Here is an 18,865-nt window from a genome sequence, read left to right as displayed (position 1 = left end):
CCGTATTAGGATGTTGGGGTCTCACTCCCCACCAGACCGTGGGCTCCTTCGGGGCAGGAACCTTCTCAGGGGCCGTGGTTATGGGTTGATCTTCCCAACCTAGCACCCCACATGCCTTCCTCCATCTCCCCTTTCCTCACCACCATCAGCTGCAATCCTTTTGTCATCCTCATTCTGTTCTTTTCAGTCTGAGGACCAATAATAATAAATCCATCTGGAAACAGGGAGCCACGACAGGGGGCAATCAGGATGCAGACCAAACCGTGGGAGAGGAAACCTGTGCTGGGGGAGTCTGGGCAGCGGGTAGTAGAAAGTCGACACAGGATGGAGTGACTCCAGCATTCCACTTAATTTCAACATTTAGAAATTTAATAAAGTAAACTATTTGTCACTTAAACTAAACACTTAAACTAAACATTTTAAGCAAAATTATTCTCTATATGTGCACTAATTTTAACTTAAATTATTCTATTAAGGGACAATCATTTATCCATTTTAAAAAATGACATAAAGCCACTCTGGGGCCTGTAGCCCCATTGGCTCATCTTGGGGTGCAGGGCCAGGATCATCAGGCTTATGTCACATGCTCTACTTCCAGAGTCATGGCAGGGGCCCCTCTGCCCCGGGGAGCGTAGGAGGCACGTCCTGCTGCCTGCGTCCTTCCTGCCCTGACAGGCCACTGGGAAGTACACAGTGTTCCTTTTATAGCAGCAGGCTGCCCACTGCACTCAGCAAACCTAACCAGTTCCGCTTAGACACGGCAGGAAGATGCTAACTCAGTTCTCCTTTCCTTGTCCCTTTCTCAGGGAGCATCTCAGGGTTTTGATACAGTCCCCAGCATAGCTTCGCCACAGCAATCCTTTTGTTGACTAGTGAGCTGGCTACAGATGCCTGAGCTCCAGGATTTTCTAGATAACTTCCAGTTTGCTTGGTGCCAAACTTGCGATTTCCCCGTCAGGATGCCAGATCACTGTAACAAGCTGATAGTTTATCTCCGGGGCGTAAATAGCCGGAGCACTTAGCCAAATGTTTTCCTTGGAAAAGGCCTGCGTCATAGAGGAAGAGCTCGCCATCGCACTCAAAGGCTCTCTGTGACCTGGTCCCCGAGGTACCCAGGAGGGGAAAAGAGAAAGCAAAGCTACAAGGCAGAGGACCAGCTCGAACTGGAGCGGCTTTTGTTTATCAGGAAGCTAGCAAAGAATGCTCTTTGAAATATCACTGGATTACGTAGTTCATAATGAATTTGGAAATCTTATTTTGTTCAACAATAACACTAGAAACTACACAGCGAAGTGCAGTGCACAGCACGAGCTCTGGAGGCCTGAGGGCTGGGCTGGGCTCCCCTCAGCCTCTGTGATGGAAAGGCCCAGTCAGCCGTGGCTGGAGTCCCCCTCGCCATCCTCAGTTTCCAGGTGCTTCTCCTGCCCCCCAACAGCGCTTCAGGCTTGGAAGCTGGTTGACTAGAGCTGGCAGAACACCCGGCCAATAGCGTTTCACCTGGATTGAAGATTGCTTGACCTCCAGAAGGAACGGAAGCCACAGTGTGATACATCTCATTCTCTATTTTAAAACATGCCACCGTGCTACGGAACCACAGCCTAATGTACATACTTCCCACCTCATAGCAGGAAATAAAATAGAAGGGAAAAAATCTACCTAGGAAAACACTCGTTCGAGTTGCCTGTCCTTTCTGGCCTGCACGGTTGCCACCGATGTGGCCCTAGGACAGTGATGGCGAACCTATGACACCTCTGACATGCGAACTCATTTTTTTGGTTGATTTTTCTTTGTTAAATGGCATTTAAATATATAAAATAAATATCAAAAATATAAGTCTTTGTTTTACTATGGTTGCAAATATCAAAAAATTTCTATATGTGACACGGCACCAGAGTTAAGTTAGGGTTTTTCAAAATGCTGACACGCTGAGCTCAAAAGGTTCGCCATCACTGCCCTAGGAGCAGTTCAGAGCTACTGAGTTTTATATATTTAGAGTTAACCTATTTAAAGAAATTAGGACTTTAGACTTAGCTATATTCAGAGCTACTGAGTTTTATATATTTAGAGTTAACCCATTTAAAGAAATGAGGACTTTACACTTACCTATATGTTGAAGTAGCCCTAGAGAATTTGTCCAGATATGTCTACGGCTTCGGTTGGTCCATTTACTACAAGTCAGGTGCACAGTATGTTTTCTGTGGGAGAGCTTGATTGTTTTAGACATGCTGTATTGTGATGCTAACTTAATTCTGTTCTCGCCCTTTCTTTTTTTTCTTTTTCTTTCTTTCTTTTTTTGCGGCATAAATTCACTACGATCCTTTTTTGTGAATAATGAACTGGCCACAGACAGTTGGTTCAATTGATTCCTCCTAGGCCTGAGCAAGGAGGCAGCAACATTGTGTCTCTGGGTTCTCAGCAACAATGTCTCCTGTTATTAGAAAGGTGAAAGCTCTAATAGTAAGTTCGCCAATGCTGTTCCCAGAGCTCTTTTACAAGGAGCTGCTTGGAACCTGGTACATGAAATAGTGATAGAGGGTCAGGTCCCAGCAGCTGGCACCTGGGCCGGGGCAGGCATTTATAGAGTGATTTTCACACCAGTTCCCCTCCAGCCTTTCCATGGAAATGTACAGTATCCCAGAGTGGTTAAGACAGACTTGGGTTTGAGCCTTGGCTGAGCTATTTAATAGCCGTGTAATCTTGGCTAAGTTACTTAACCTCTGAACCTCCGTATCCTAGATCAGCCGTTTCAACATTTTTCATCTCATGGCACACATAAACTAATTATTAAAATTCTGTGGCACACCAACAAATATATTTTTTGCCAATCTGACAAAAAATAGGTATAATTTTGATTCACTCCCACCAGACGGCTATTGTGTTGGGCCGTTGCCATATTTTTATTTGACAGTCTAAGGGAAAAGAAGCCAGTGCCCCTGACTAGTCAGGTATTGCATGTTTTAAAAATTCTTGAGGCCACCAGTTGAAAATCGCTGTCCTGGATGTTGGAAGTCCAAGGACCAGTCTTGGCTCTGCACTGACAGGCCCTGGGGCAGGAAGGCAAAGAGGCCCTAACACACTCTAATATTTTATGATTCTGTGGCCCCTTCGGACTCTATTGAGAAACAAACTGAGCTGATTATGTTATCTGCCTCAAGAGAGAAAACAGCTAGAAATGCCTACTCCTTTTGGTTTTCAAAGATTCGTTTCAGACCAGGCCTCACTGCAACAGCTGGTGGTAGCAGTGCCTTTCCTTTCTTTCCTTTCTAGGAGGGTGCTGGGCCAGAGGGCTGACTTGTGCCTGACTGTGCCTGGGCTGAGCTGAGGAAGGGTGTCCCAGGCCTCCCAGAACCCGTTTGAGAGCAGACAGAGCTGAGGCTCCACCCTGTCCTCTCCTTTGCCTCATGCATCCTTTCTCTCCAACAGACCCGATTGACGTGTGTGCGTGTGTGTATGTCGAAGGCACACAGCTGGAGAAGGAGGTCAGGGGACGTGTGAGCCTGAGAAAGAGTGGAGAGGAAGCGAGGCAGGAAGGGCAGCGGGACCCCGAGGAGAGAGCACTGGCAGGGCCAATTGGCCCAGGCCTTATCACTAGCATCATCTTAACCAAAATGCCCAGGTCTCCTCAGACCTGAGAGAGACAGGACAAAACCCAAGTGAGATGCCAGGGAAGCGGAGGCTGCCGGTCTCCCTCCTCAGGCTCTGAGCACCTAGGCCTGGCCCTGGGCCAGCCTGTTCTGTCTGGAGCAGGCTGGAGAGTGCAGCTCAGATAAGCAGCCGTGGCTCCCTAGTCCCCTGGGGAAGGGCGCTGTGGGCTGGGCAGCCTAGACAATGAGGAAAGAGTGGATGGCTCTGAGATTGCGGAAGGAAAGATTTAGAAGCTGCCAAGCTTGAGTGCAAAGGTGTTTAATTGCAAGGTGTTTCTGGCTGAGTGATGTCCCCGGGCTCAACGAATCTGTTGGGCAAGAGCATAGAAGAGGTTTTGTTTTCCAGGCCCAGAACCTGCCCCAGCTCTCAGAACAGGGCTGATAAGCGCTCTCTGCTGATTGGCTGAGAGAGACCATCTGTCTTTTCCTCTCCACTTAGTCCAGCCCCAGGAAAGGGAAGGGCCCCAGCCCTGCTCTTCATGGCTCTGTCTGCCCTTTCAGCATCCACAACCAGGTGCTCAGTCTCAGCTCTGCGGGAGCTCAGTGGTCAGATGGGTCATAAGGAATCTGTTACTAACATTCGGTACCAACACTTGGGAGGGCTTTGCTTTAAAAAAAAAAAGGTGCGTTTCAGTTTTCACCATAAAATCACTGCCATACCCTCCCATGCAGGTGTGCTTTCCTCAGTGGGAGAGGAAGGGTGGGGTGGGGCAGAGCCGTGGCTGCACAAACCCACGCTGTACTGTGAATGTGAAGCAGCAGGGGATCCGGACCATTTGAGGTGCCAGGAGTAGGGCCAGGGGCCTGGGTCTTTGCAGGGACTCACCTGCATCTGAGACCCACTAGTAACTCGGTTTCCTAACTCCCAAGTCCACCTGGTAAACGCCCACACAAATCCCTAAAGGTCAGCCCTGAGGTCGCCACCTCTGTGCAGCTTCCGCTTCTACTCCAGGCAGACGCAGCCGTGCAGCCTCATGTCCCGCAGCCCTCACGTGCCCCTCTAGGGGACACGGAGCACACCATGGTGTTGCCACCGTGACTGCGCAGCCCACGATTTTCACTGTGTCCCTGATTTCAGGTACTTTGTTATGTTGGTCCCAGAAGTTCTCAGAATGTTCTGGAAATTTTGACCTTGATGGATGCTTTCTTTCAGAGAGATCCTTTGTCAGACCTGATGTGCCAACTTTATAGGGTAGACTGGTGGGTATTGGATGGGTCCCAGTGCATTCATGCCTCTGCCACCTCCCCCAGATTGAGTTCCTGCTCCCCTAGTCCAGCTCTGTGATCAGCACAGAGAAGGGGCTCTGCCATTGCTGGCTGTCCGGTGGAACATAGTATCACGCATGCCTGGCTGCACTGAGTTTCCACAACAAACTGATATTATAACTCTTGTTCCCACTTTACAGAGGAGAAAATTGAGGCTCAGGGTTAAGTAACTTTCTCAGGAGCAAACAGCTAACCAGGGGTGGATGCAGAGCTAGGTCTTTATTCCTACACTGTGTTCATCAGCTCAGGTGAAGCCACAAGGTCCTGGCCCTGTCGAGTCAGAAACCAGAGATGCTTAGGTGAGAGGACATCTATTCCCCACCCACTGAGGTCGGCCTGACTCCCGTCAGGATGATAGTAACATTCAGCTGAGCCTTTATTTGGTGCCAAAGGGCACGTTTTACCCTCTGGGTGTTCTATCAAGATGTATCAGCACGCCCTGCCCTCTCTTTGGAGCTTCTGATTTAAAACAGACACATGTACAGTTGACCATGTGACTCTAGACCAGCCGTGGGCAAACTTTTTGACTCAAGGGCCACAATGGGTTCTTAAACTGGACCGGAGGGCCGGAACAAAAGCATAGATGGAGTGTTTGTGTGAACTAATATAAATTCAAAGTAAACATCATTACATAAAAGGGTACGGTCTTTTTTTTTTTTTAGTTTTATTCATTTCAAACGGGCCGGATCCAGCCCGCGGGCCGTAGTTTGCCCACGGCTGCTCTAGACTGTAGATCAGCGGTAGAATGCCAGAGATAAAGAGGGACTGTTTATTTCAATCTCATTTTAAGATGAAGAGACCAAGACCAAAGGAGACTCATAGCTACCATGTATTGAAACTACATGAGACCAGTACTGTGCTAAACACACTTTTTGCACTATTTCATTTCATCCTCAGGTAGGCACGATTTCAATCTGTCCCCATTGACATACAGAGAAACTGAGGCTCTGCGGGGTGGAGGGACTTGCTTACTGTCCCAGAGCTAATCCGTGGGGGAGCAGAGTTTGAGCCGTGCCAGTCTGCTCCAGAGCGTGTTCCTACCCGCACACCCAGTGGGGGGCTTTCCTCGAGGGGCTGCAGGCGGGCGCTCTGCCCCGCCCCACAGGTCTGCAGACAGTGTAGCCCTTCTTTGCAGAGGCCACCCTCCTGGACGCAGGTTCAGCCCTCCCTGGAATTAGCAAGAAGCTGCTCTTCCCAGTAGCAGTGGTTATTTTCAGAAGTGTGAAATATGTGCAAAATAGGATAGTTTCAGTAAAAATATCTCCCTGTTTATACAGTGAAGTGGTACCCACATCATGGACTTTGAGCAGATTTGTGGTTAGTTTTTGCAAAGATGAATCTAATTCTCATGTGACAGCCATTCAGGAGGTTTGCAGGGTCCTGGGTGAATGAGAGGCTGAGCTTCGGGAGCTGGGCTTCCCCCCGAGTGAGGATTCCCAGAGCATGGAGTCAGCCCTGGATTTAAAGTGAAAGGTCTGAAGCCACATCCAGCCCGAGGGTCCTAACCCATGAGCAGGTTACTTATCCTCTTAGCCTATCTTCTGTAAGGAGCTGTAGCAGTTCATGATGTCATATACACGAGATTGCCCAGTGCCAGTATCTTGGTCAAGCTTCAAAACTTAAAAACAGCTCCATTCTCCCCATGATGATATTCTGAGAATCACTATACTTTACATTTATGATGAAACATGCATTTGAGAGTCTATGGAATCATCACTAGAAATTCTAGACAGCACCAGACTCCAGCAAATGTGTGGGCTTTAACAGTAATCCCTCCCGTGCCCCAGCCCTGCAATATGTTTCTCATACTTTCAACGCGAACACACTCTTCCTCTGGCCTGCCGTTTCTCCACTAGGCACTTACCAAACGCAGTTCTGTGCCAGGCACAGCACAAGAGCTTGCAGGTGAGACACCCTACCCGCCAGCACAGAGCATCTAATGCAGAGCCCAGAAAACAGCAGGTTTGGTTCTCTCCTGTCAGAAGCCAGAGAGCACTTATTTGGTTCTGAGACTCCCCCAGTTTCTTGGTTCTACCTCAGAGCATCCATCTAAAGAATGTGGTCCCCCTTGCACCCCACCAGCTCCAGCGGCTGGATCCAAGGGCTTATATGCCCGCTGGCCCAGCTTCAGCTTGCTGTGGCTCTTCCCCAACTCTCGGCCTCAGCCAAGGGAAGCCTGGTGCCCGGCTCTGAGGTCCCGATGGAGCAGGCTCCCGGAAGGAACTTACCCGACGGCTTGTCTGTGGAGGACGGGAGGTTGGTGAGGGTGGGCATGGTGGGCAGGGGCGGTGGCAGCACCTTCAGGTTCTGATCGCTCTGGATCTCGTTGGTGGAGAACTGGTTGATGATGCGGTTATAGGGGGACGGCTGGTAGACCTGGGGCGGGGTGGCAGGGGGCGGCTGGGGCACGGGTCTGGCTGCGGGCACCCGCTGGCAGTGCTCCTCGAGCTGCGCGATGATCTCGGACTGGTTGTGGGCCAGCGTGGCCAGGTGCTGGTACTTGTGCTCCAGGTCCTTGTACTTGCTGGCCAGCTGCAGCATGTCGGCCGTCTGGTTCAGGATCCGGTTCTCCAGCTGCGAGAGCTCCAGCGCGTTGTCCCGCTTGCGGATGATCTCGTGCAGGAGCTGCATGTAGAGCTGCGTGACACGCGAGTTCATGTTGCGGCTCTCCTTGCGCAGCAGCTTCACCTCGCTCACGATGCCGCCGTCCACCTCCACCAGCTGCTGCAGCGCCTCGATCTGCCGCTTCTGCTTGAGCAGCTCGCTGTTGAGCAGCTCCAGCTCCTGCTTGTGCACGCGGTTCTCCAGGAGCACCTCGGGCTCCTTGGAGTTGACGCAGATGGCGCCCGTGACCCGCTGCTGGGGCACAATGAAGGTGTAGGTGCACTTGTCCGGCGACTCGCCGGCCCGCTTGTACCTGTTCAGGTAAATGAACTCGCCTGGCGAGCCCTCCTCGGTGCCCTCCAAACCCTCCTTCTGGCCGGCAGCCGCTCCCAGGGCAGCCAGCAGTCCCAGCCACCAGCACGTTGCGCACAGCGCCCTCATGGTCCTTTGCAGAATGGTGGCTTTTCTTTGCGAACGGAGCCTATGAAAACCTGAAAGTAAACAGAGGGGAGACTCAGTAACAGCCCTGTCACTGCCAGTGGCCTGTGCCATAAATGAGCTCAGCCTTCTCCAGGCAGATCTTTCCAAAAAAGCACTCCAGGAGGCAGCCCTCTGGAAGCAGCAGAAGGAGACAGGCAGGCCCAGCAGAGATAGAAAGGGAGAGGGAGGAGACGGGGCATTGGAAGGCGAGAGCCAGCTCCAGTGCCTACAGCTCCAGTGCCCATAGCCCGAGAGCCTCCTGCGGGCAGCTGGGAGCTGGGAGGGGAGGGAAGGCAGAGGCAGGGCTGTCCTGTCTGCCTTCTCCTCTGCCCCACACCCCTCAGACCATTAGTCTCCCCATTCTACGTGTTCATAATCCCCTGGACTTGCCCTTTGTAACATGGATCACAGTTTTGAGGAATTAGAATCCTTTGTGATTCCATCTACTGGGCCCTGCGTTCCATGAGGGCAGGCGCTGTGTCTGAGTCAATCCTGCATCCCAAGGGTGCTGCACTAAGCGAAGTTCAGCGAATGTTTGATAAATGAATGAATTTCTAGATATGGTATGAGAGGTGTTCAGTTTCTAGTAGACAATGCGAATGGGAGGGTGTATCCGGCCCCATGGCTTTGTTCGTGTGTTAGCCAAGCTGTAAAGCCCAAACAGGAACAAACAACCGAGCTCCTTAAATCCAAATATTTGCCACAGCCAGTCACTGCACAGTCCTGATCCTTGCAATGTGATTAAACCAGGCGGGAGCAGAAAACAGACATGTGTCTCTGGAGTTGTTTCAGTTCTATTCTTGGGTCATTCATACCTTCCCCAGATACCCATGGAACATCTGTGGTGTGCCAGGCAGCGTGTGGCTGCCCAGACACTGCTGGACAGAGCCTGCCCGTGCCCTCATGGGGCTTACCCATCACCACACATTCTCTAAGTGCTAGAAGGGGAAGAAGCATATGCTATGAAAGAGTGTATTGGCGAACTGACCTTATCGGAGGGTCAGGAAAGCTTCCCTGAGAAAGTGACCTATCCGCTGACCCTTGAAGGATGAGTTAGGAGTGAGGCCAAGAGGGAGGGGACAGCCGTGCGCAGATCCCTCCTTTCGCTACTCAAGGACACGGCTCCGGCGATTCTCCCCCTCCTCTCCCGTATGATCATATTTTCCCAACAATCATGCTGTTATTTCTCTCAACTTAAAGACTATCCTCTCTTGACCTCACATCCCCTCTCCAGCCACTGTTCCATTTCTCTGCTCCCCTTTTTAGCAAACCCCTCACAGAGGTTCCTGTACTCAGTCTTTCCGGAAAGCTCTCTTTTGTGGTTCTCAAACTCACTCCTGTCAGGCCTGCCCTCTCTCCTCCACTCCAGTGGCCTTGCTTGCCAGACCAATGCCCAGTTCTTGGTCCTCATTAAGACTTTGCCTGTCAGCACTGTGGGACATGCCTGACCTCTCTCTTCTTGGACTTCCTTCCCCAACACCACTCTCTCCTCCCACCTCACGGCTGCTCCTTCTCGGTCCTCTGTGCTGGCTCCTCCTCCTGTTTCTGTCCTGGGGGCCCAGAGCCCAGCGCGCCTCTCAACGTTGGTGATCTTGCCCAGTCCTGCGGCTCTGATTACCTTCAACCATGACGACTCCCACATTTATTTCTCCAGCCTAGACCTCACCCTCTGACTCTAGACTCATATCTCTGAATAAACCATGTCCTCTCCACTATCTGCTAGGCACCTCATCCTTATCTTTTCCAGAAATAAACTCCTGGTATTCCCCATCGCTCCATCCCCACCTTTTCACCCCAGTTTTTCTTTTGTTAGTAAATGGCAACTTCATTCTTCTGGTTGCTCAGCCCAACAGCCTTGGAGTCATCCTTTCTTTCTTCCATACCCCACATCTAATTCACCACCAAATTATAATAACAGTATCCTGGAACTGTTCCCAGAATCCTACTGCTGCTCCACCTCTCCCGCTCCTGGTCAGCCCACCTCCACCTCTCACCTGACCTCGCTGGTCTCCCTGCTCCTGCGCTTGCCCACTGCAGCCCCTCCTCTTCCCAGCAGCCAGTGTGGTCCTTCTAAAAAAGTCAGATCGGGTCACTCTTCTCCTCAAAAGGCTGCTCATCTTAGAGAAAAAGCCAACCGGTCTCTAAGGCCCTGTTAATCTGGCCCGCTTCCTCCCTGAGCTCATCTCTGACTCCTCTCACCCTGGCTCGCACCTCTGCAGCTGCACTGTCCTTCTGGATGTTCCTCAGGCTCGGCAAGCCCACTAGTGACCCGGGGCCTTTGCACCTGCTGTCTCCTGTCTTCAGCACTTTCCTCATCGCTCGCTGCTCTGCTTCTTCCAGGTCTTTGCTGAAATATCACCTTCCCAGTGAGGCCCTCCCTGATTATTTAACCAGTTAATTGCCACGTGTCCAAAATGGAAACCATCCCCACTGCGTCCATAGACGCGTATGGTGTACATTAAAATTGCGATCTCACCACCTTTCCCCTCCGGTCTCCTCAGCACCATCAGACACATAGTGCCTCCTACTCTCCTCGTATGAATGAAAGCTCCATGAAGATGGGGAGTGTCTGTTTTGGTCGCTGCTCTATTCCCAGTGCCTAGCTGGTGGCCTGGAATTCTGGGAGCTCAAAGAAAAGACACGCCCACCAACAGCTGCAGGCAGTGGGAGTGCAGTGGCAGGGACATAGTCGGGCAGGGAAGTGACTGCTTGCGGGGGAGGGAGCTGCACAGGAGGCCATTTGTCATATTTATTCATAACTTTCATAACATCCATTTGCCAAGTGCCCACTAGGTACCTGATCCTGCCAACACATTTTGCACGTGTTTTCTACTTTATCGAATTCCAGAATGTCTTTTTAAGGTGGATACTGTTGTTATATTCATTTTACAGATGAGGAAGCTGAGACTCAGAAAGGCTAAGCGACTTGCCTAAGATCACACAGTCCTGGTAGAACTCAGCCTTGGTTTGATGTATTTGAACCTGTTGACATAGATAATTTTTATAAGTTGCCAAACTGATGACAATTGCTGGGAAGCAAAATCTCAACAGATTGAGAAAATGCTCTCTCTCTCTGGAGAATGGCAGTTTTACAGCTTATTTTATACATTAGAATAAAAGGAGGAAATGTAAAGAGAATTACGTGAAATCCATGGGTGGTAGATTAGGGGGATGGAGAAAGCAAAGAGGGGGACCTCTTGGAGTGGATAAAAAGGCAGAATAGAGAGACACCTACTTCCTTTACATTGGTGGGTCTAGGATAGTGAATAAACATTCAGGGCACATAGAGGTGGTATGTGGGGAACGAGATAACCAGGGGTTCTGTGGTCTGTGCCCAGGGTTGTGCCCTGAGGGGTCTGGGAAAGAAGATCACTCTACATTTCAAAGTTGTTATCTTAGATGCAAAAAGATAATGGACAGGCTCACTTAAGGTAAAGGTTGACCTTTGTCAAGGAAGCTACAGGCCTAGGACATACACCCCCCCCCCCCCCCCCGGGCTTTTAGTTAGGAATGTTGGTGTTCAGACCAGTTGATGTGAATACTTTTGGTCTCTAAGTTTGTAAGGTCCCCATGCAGGCCTCCTCTGAGCGTGTCAGGTTTAGCATGTGGCCCCTTTTTCATCAACCTTCAAACTCTTAGTTATTACACAGAAATGTACTCAATCTGGTTTTTAGTAGCAAAAAATATCAGCATCACTACTTTCTGATTTCACATTAATTTGCGCTAAAATAGCCACAACGCAGAACCTGGAGGTTTTGTCTTCCCCAGGGTCCCTTTGGGGGCTTCTCCAATGAGCCGCGTGGGTCCAGGCTCTACCTGTGGCAGACCGTGGGCATTGCACACAGACCCTGTGCTCCCAGGGCCGCACTGAGCTGTTCTCCATTTGAATGACCAAGCCCCAGCATAGTTCCAGTGGCCAGCGCAGGCCTCGCAGGCCAGGCAGAGAAAGGTGTTTGGGAGCCTCTGGTTTGGGTCGGGCTACGAGGTAGGGCTGCAGTGACGTCAGTGGAAACCGGGCTGAGTTTGTGAGTGTTTGCCTGGTTTCCAACACGCTTTGGCAGCTCCTGTGCTGGCAGCCACGCCAGGCCCAGAACAATGGGGAGGAGCTGCCCTCCCGGCTAGGGTGGGCCTGCCGCTGCCTTCCAGGGCCGCTCACCTGCCTGCGCAGCTGGTGACAAACACCTCTCTGTGCCCGAGTGATGCCAGCCTGCGCCTCCGCCATGGCCAAGAAACTGCCAGAGGCCCAGGAGGCAAGTTGACTGCAGGAAAGGGTTGACTTCCAAACCTCCCCAGGCAGGCCTCACGACCAGGCAGGGTGCACTGTTTATCACTGAGCTCCATTCCCTCCCAAGCCTGGGCTCTCAGGCTTCCTGGGAAAAGCTCTGTGCCCCTGGACTTGAGATCCTGAAGGCTGGGCTGAGCCTCTTCTGTGAAATGGGGTGATCCGACTCACCTTATGCACTAGGACATGAAAGTGCTTCTGAAACTAGAGGTGGAATAATGTGATCACAGCATTAGAGCAGGGATAGCAAAGCCGCTCACGGTGGGGCAGGCTGGCCACATGTAGGCAGTGTGTCCAGCACTCTTACCATCTCCCTGAACCCCCACCTCCACCCTGAGGAGATACCAGAATTAATTATCCCACTTCACAAGCCAGGAGGCCTGTGTGGCCTCACCTCCCAGCCCTGAAGCAGTCCACTGGTTGGACTGAGTGCTGGCTGAGTTGGGGTCCCTAGCCTGTCACATAGCACTGGGCACAGAGTGGGGAAGGAAGAGGCATGCAAACATCAGAGGCTGTGCTTTCTGCAAAGAGTGTTTCTTGAGATTGTTCGACTAAAAAGTGAGCCAAACTGGACAGTTAGCACAAGGCCCTTTGCATATTCATGATCTCATTTCATCATTACACCACTCAGAGCCAGTTAGTAGTAGGATGCCGCTCAGAGTGGTCTTGCTCAAGGTCACATTGTGAGTGGTGGGACCAGTCATGACACTGCTGGCTCTGGTACCGTTGTGTTTTCATGGAGTCTGGGTTTGACAGAAGTGACCTGGAGCCTCTTCAGTTTCCAGAAGGAAGGGAAGGAACGGGGCTGTGTTGGGTCTAGGGAGGTGGTTATAAACGGGGACACAGACACCCAGACAGGCCGAGTGACTTTCCCAGGAGCACGTGGCAGCCAGAGCCCAGGTCAGCCAACACCGAGGGCTGTGCTCAGCCTTGGAGTCATCTATTTTCCTTGAAGATTCCAACCCCACTCCTCAGTTTTTTGCTAGTTTGGCAGTTGTTAATGGGCAGTAATAAGTTTGTTTACTTTTGCTCTCTTGATATTTATTCAACTAATTGCATCCCCAGAGACATCCCCCCCACCCCCCCAGCATTCCAGCCATCTGAGACCTGGGGAAGAACTCAATTCCAATCAAAGCCGTGCTCCTCCGTTTCTTCCTATGACCAACAAAGAAAAGCAAATCCAGCTATTTTCCTTGGCTTCGGTATGAAAATAAAAGCGATTCTTGAAATGGCTTTTCCACATTGTATTGTGAGGAGTTTCCATTATGCACGGGCTTCCCTCCCCGCAAGTGTGACTGGGCCACGTGACGGCCTCTGCGCACTGGGAGCTGGCCTCCCCGCTTGGTCCTACCAGCCTCCGGTGCGTCCCTGCGTGCCGGCTGCGGGGGGCCACACGTCGTGTGCCCACGGGCCTCGGGCACCGCAGCCCAGGTGAGGGGCCGCTTTGTGGGAAGAGTTGTTTTCATAGGCAGAGCTGTGGCACTCTGGTGAGTTCTCACCCCAAAGGTGAGGAATGAGAAAAGTTCAAATGCTAACAATAGTCGTATACAGCCCATCATCTCCCAGCACGTTATGTACAGGGGTGGGCAAAAGTAGGTTCACAGTTATTCGTAGGGAAAAAGACACTCAGGTTATGATTATTACAGTAGCTTTATTAACTCTGTTTCGTGTCCTAACAACTGTAAACCTACCTTTGCCACCTGGACACTATCCCAGTCTTCCCCACAGCCCGGGAGGGGGGCCTGCTAGTTCAGGGTGCGTGCATGTGGCCCGCCTTGCATTAGGCAGCTCCAGGGAGCACAACTCACACTCGTCATCTTTGTAGCTTTGTATATTTATATTACAGCAATCTTCTAATTCCCACAAAAATGCTTTTAAGACTAACAGCAGGTGAGTAAACTATTGAGATTCAAAGACCATGAGTCATTTTGCCCAGTCACCCAGCAAAGTGTTACTTAAAGTGGCAGAGTGGGTAACAGAACTCCAAAGTATACCATGCTGAACGTATAGCAGCAGAAGTGCTGAAGTCACAGGCCACTCAAAGGGATTGTTCTCTGACTCCTCCCCAGGTAGGGGGAGAACAGGACTTCTGCTGACCCCCAGAGACCTCTGAATTAACTCCCGCTCTCAGGATGGAGTCAGCACTAGTCTGAGGGGCTCACAGAACCCGCCCCTCCCTCCGCAGCCTGCCCTGCCCCATCGTCTGATCACAGATGAAGGGCAGGTATTATGTGTCCAGGCCATCCAGGCTGAGGCACTGCAGGAGGCCTGGGAGGAGGCCTCTGCCAGGGCTCTGAGGGAATCTGGAACTGCCACCTGGCCCCGAGCGTGCCCTGCTCGCCCCTGACGTCTGGGTTCTGGGTAGCCAGGAACCTGAGCTGTTTGAGTGAGTCTGACAGACCTGAGCACCAGTCAAGATAGCTAAGCCAACATCAGGACAGATAAGAGAAAAATCAAAGCTTCCAAGTTGACAGTTTTTCCTACTAAAGCTGGTTGAGACGTATGGTAAGCCAGCAGGTCCCCAAACCAACGGGTAATCCAGGATGTGAGAGGGATCCAGACAAAGGAAAATTCCAAAAGATAAGGCTGGAGAGGGCCCTGCTGACCAAGAACATAGATAACAGCAGTGACTTGTTTGTTGTAAACGTCCTGTGTGCCTAGCTGCATCTATCTCGTTGGAGCTTACAGCCCTAGGAATGGGCCCATGCGTCCTGGCTGGCCGGCTGAGGTGTGCTGTGTGCTGTAATTATCTGATAGCACCGCAGTGCTCTCACAAGTGCCCTGATGGGTAACAGATTGTATGGTCTCCTCACCAGGAGAAAGGCGTTGTTATCTGCCGTTTGCAGCAGAGGAAACCCAGGTCCAGAAAGGCCAGGTCACTTGCCTGAGGTCACTTGGAGTAAATGTCAGACTTGGGGTTCAGCTGTCGATGGCGAGGCCCGTGCCCTCACTTTGATCAAGATGGTCCCCCCAGCCAGTGTGTCTGCTTGTTTAATGGCCGGGGTGCAGATCACGTCTTTGTCACTGTTGCCTGAGTAAGTGGCGATGGCTTTAGGTCAGCACAAGGGTGAGTTTTGTTAGATATTAGAAAGAGCTTCCTGATCATTCGAGTGGTGAGACCCCAGCACGGGCATCTAGGATGAGCAGTGGCACCCTCCCCTTAGGAGACCTGGAGGAGGGGCTGGGCTTCACTGTCCTGATTCACTGCCAGCCTGGAGGCCAGGGAGAGAGCAACCAGCTCTCGGCTGCCATCCCCTCACAGCCTGGCTCCCCTGAATCATTCCCACTAGCAGCCCATGGGGGCACCCAGAGAGTCTGGAGCCAGTCCCCAGATCTGGCCAGCTCAACTCTCATCAGACCTTCAACAAACCGTGTGTCCATCACCCCGCCTTCCATTGCCCCGCCCTGTAGCTTTCCCAGCCATTGTGTGTGACTCCAGCCTGGGCCCAGCCCTGTCACGGGTGATGGGGACACAGGCATGAGCCAGAGAAGCCAGTAGTGCGGGGTCAGGCAGATCTGCCTGGAAGAGGGGCTCTGGGGGTGGAATCGGCCTGATGCCCCAGGCTCTGGGCTCCTGCCCCTGGGGAGTTGCTGGCTCCAGGGAAGGGCTGGGTTCATGGCGGAGGCGGTTGTGGTCACACTGTGAGATCATAGGGTAAGAGGGGATGTGGTTAGGCAGTGGGGAGCTGGTTGCCTTTGCCAGGGGGACAAGGGTGCTGCTGCGACTTTTCATGGTACATTACTTGGGAACCATTTTGAGATTCCCCCGAAGCCGACGCACGGAGCCCTCTGCCAGGAGCCTCGGCCAGCAGAGCAGAGGCGGAGAGTCTGCAGAAGCCATTTCGGAGCCCGGCTTCTGAGTTGGCCGCTACATTTCCGGTGGGGCCTGATGTGCTCTGGAGCCCTGGAGCTGGGGAGCCTCCACGGAGAGGGGGAGGTCTGGGACTGTCTGGGCAGTGCTGCCCCCAACGGCTTCCTGGGAAACCAGACCCCGCCTGGAGCTGCTCTTCTGGGCCGGCTGAGTGGTTGGCACCAGGGCCGCCTCAGCCTGTTGGCCTGGGCTCACCCTTTGAGCACTGGGACAAGCACTTTGGGTGCCCACCTCACTGATCCCAGCAGTTCTGTGAGGCAGGGGCTAGGCTGGTCCCCATTTCACATTGAGGAAACAGAGGTCGTGGTTGAAGCCACTTGCCTGGGGCCACAGAGCTACCAAGTGGTGGAGCTGGGCTCGGGACCGTTTGCTTCCTCCAGAGCCGGGTTTCCTATCCACAGCCCACTGGCCGCTGCCTTTGGAAGGACACATTCTGAAACTTAACTCTGGACTTGTCAGTGTCCTACTTAGGAAGACAGCGCCTGTGTGGTCACGCCTCCCTGCTCCGCACACGCCGTTCTTTTTGCCCCAGCACTTCCCGGTGTTCCGCCTGCCGCCCTCCTTTCTAAGTGGACTCATGTGTCCACTGCTCTGTGAGCTGTCCACTCGCAGTGAGGGCCCTCCCTCCTCCAGCCTCAGGAGCAGCTGTGGCTCCTCCATCACAGCACCCAGGACACAGCTGGACTCATGTAATGCAGTGATCAGGCCCTGGGAGGGCAGCTCAGGGGCTGTGGTGGCAGTTCATGCAGCCGGGTGGTGGTTGGGAGAGCACAGGGTGGAAGAGGAGGCACCCCAAAAGAGACCTGGCCTGGACACCCAGAGGGGAATGGTGTGGCACCTGGGCTGGCGAGGCTTGTTTGCCTGGGTCTGAGACTTGCTTCATTCACTCATTCATTCATTCACTTCACAGATACCTTTCTCTCTGGGCCCTGGGTCGGTATTGAGTCGGGATTGGAGGCTCAGTAGTGACTAAGATACAGTGTTTCCTTCAAGGATGTTGGAGTGGGACCACCTGGAGCAGGAGTTGGGGCATTCCTGGAGCTGGGTGGGTCCTCAGGCATCTCTTGGAGATAAGAACAGAGTTCATTCTGGTCTTTTCCGAGGCGATCTTGGGCCTGCCTTTCTGGAGGGACTAGGCAGCAGGGGAAGGCCGAGACTCTGGGGCTGCTGGCCCCATACAGGCTGGTTTCACCAGAGAATGGACCTAACACAATAGCACGATTGTAAGAGGCCTGCCTGTCCCCTTCCTCCTTCCCCCCTCCCCCAACACACACATGTGAACATTTCTGTGATCAGAATGTCTTGCAATGATCTATACATGTAATGGGACATTGTATTGTTTTACAATGTTTACAATTTTATAATGTTTTACAACATTACAATGTGATGTTTACGACGCCCCCCCCCCCCCACCACCACCACCACCACCAAGCTGTTATTAAATCAGTCATATAGCTTACAGTCAGAGGGAGGGAATTACGGTTCTGTCATAGAAACTACCGTCAGAATGAGGTTCTGATGTGACCTATCACCACCAACTCCAAGCTGCCAGTGGCTGAATAACCCTTCTATTTGGGGTGTTTTATATAAATTCACAGAAAAGAAATGCTATTCAATGAATTGATTCATTCTTGAGATTTCCACAGTGTGCTTGTCTAGAATAGCAGTGGCTGGGGTAGAATGAGCCTAGATCTGGGTTGGAATCCGTGCTTTTGGGCCCACTAGTGGAGAGACCTGAGCAGAGGTGCTGCACCCTCTGAGCCTGTTTCCTCTTCTGTAAAGTGGGGACAGCACCGCCCAATTGCAGGCCCCTCTCAGTGCCACATGCTTTCCCTTTACAAGTCTCCTGCTGTTGTGTTGGGGATTGTTAGCTTCACCTTCCACCTGCTCCCACTGGGCTGTGGATGCAAGAAACAGAGTCCCTCCGGCATCTAAGTGCTGTTAACTGAGACCATTTCAGAGGAAATGAGTTTGATTAAGAGGGGGCCTGAACTGCCCTAGCCTGTTTGGCTCAGTGAATAGAGTGTTGGCCTGTGGACTGAAGGGTTCTGGGTTCGATTCCAGTCAAGGGCATGTACCTCGGTTACAGGCTCAATCCCAGGCCCTGGTCAGGGTGCGTGAGGGAGGCAACTAATTGATGTGTCTCACATTGATATTTCTCTCTCTGTGTCTCTCCCTTGCACTCTCTCTAAAAAATTCAATGGAAAAATGTCCTCGGGAGAGGATTTAAAAAAAAGGAGAGAGAGAGAGAGAGAGAGAGAGAGAGAGAGAGAGAGAGAGAGACCAGAGCTGAGTGAACCTGCCTTGGGCGGGGCTGCTGTCTGTTATGTTTGTTCTAATGCAGCTACCAGTGCCTCTCCCTGATGGCTGCTGAGGAATTGCTCAGGTGTGGCCCAGGGTGGACCCGAGGACTGCGCTCCGCTTCAGCAGCCCTGGAGTCTCCAGGCAGGAGTGCAGGAAACACAGGGCTCTGCCCCGGAGCTGGTGCCGAGCCGAGGTGCTGACGCGGGGACAGCAGCGCCGAGCACCAGGTGCGGGGTCTCTGAAGTCAGACAGCCTGTCTCGCATCCAGGCCCGGCTCACTGACTCGCTACCACAGGCACGCTGTGTGGCTGTGCTGGGGCTCATCTTTGATAGGGTGGCAATGATGCCTGTTCTGTCTCAGAGGTAGGCTTCTATGACAAGTAAGTGGTGCATCCGAATCCGGGAAGCACATGG

General features: G+C 52.2%; 2 protein-coding genes across 3 annotated transcripts in view; one reads left to right on the top strand and one right to left on the bottom strand.

Moving 5' to 3' along the window:
• RALGPS1 (Ral GEF with PH domain and SH3 binding motif 1) overlaps nt 1-18,865 on the top strand; it is a 228,297-nt gene that overhangs the window by 143,536 nt on the left and 65,896 nt on the right. The gene's annotated exons all lie outside the window — the stretch shown is intronic.
• Nucleotides 1-18,865, bottom strand: part of ANGPTL2 (angiopoietin like 2) — a 35,466-nt gene that overhangs the window by 13,554 nt on the left and 3,047 nt on the right. Inside the window, exon 2 of the mRNA XM_006102098.3 lies at nt 7,139-8,005. Within this exon, the coding sequence (XP_006102160.1) occupies nt 7,139-7,955 (817 nt within the window). The 5' untranslated portion in view covers nt 7,956-8,005. The remainder of the gene's footprint in view (nt 1-7,138; nt 8,006-18,865) is intronic.

Source organism: Myotis lucifugus, unplaced genomic scaffold (assembly GCF_000147115.1).
Source record: "Myotis lucifugus unplaced genomic scaffold, Myoluc2.0 scaffold_397, whole genome shotgun sequence".
Taxonomy (NCBI): domain Eukaryota; kingdom Metazoa; phylum Chordata; class Mammalia; order Chiroptera; family Vespertilionidae; genus Myotis; species Myotis lucifugus.
The sequence above is the reverse complement of the archived record's forward strand: the minus strand, read 5'-3'. Positions and strand labels throughout refer to the sequence as shown.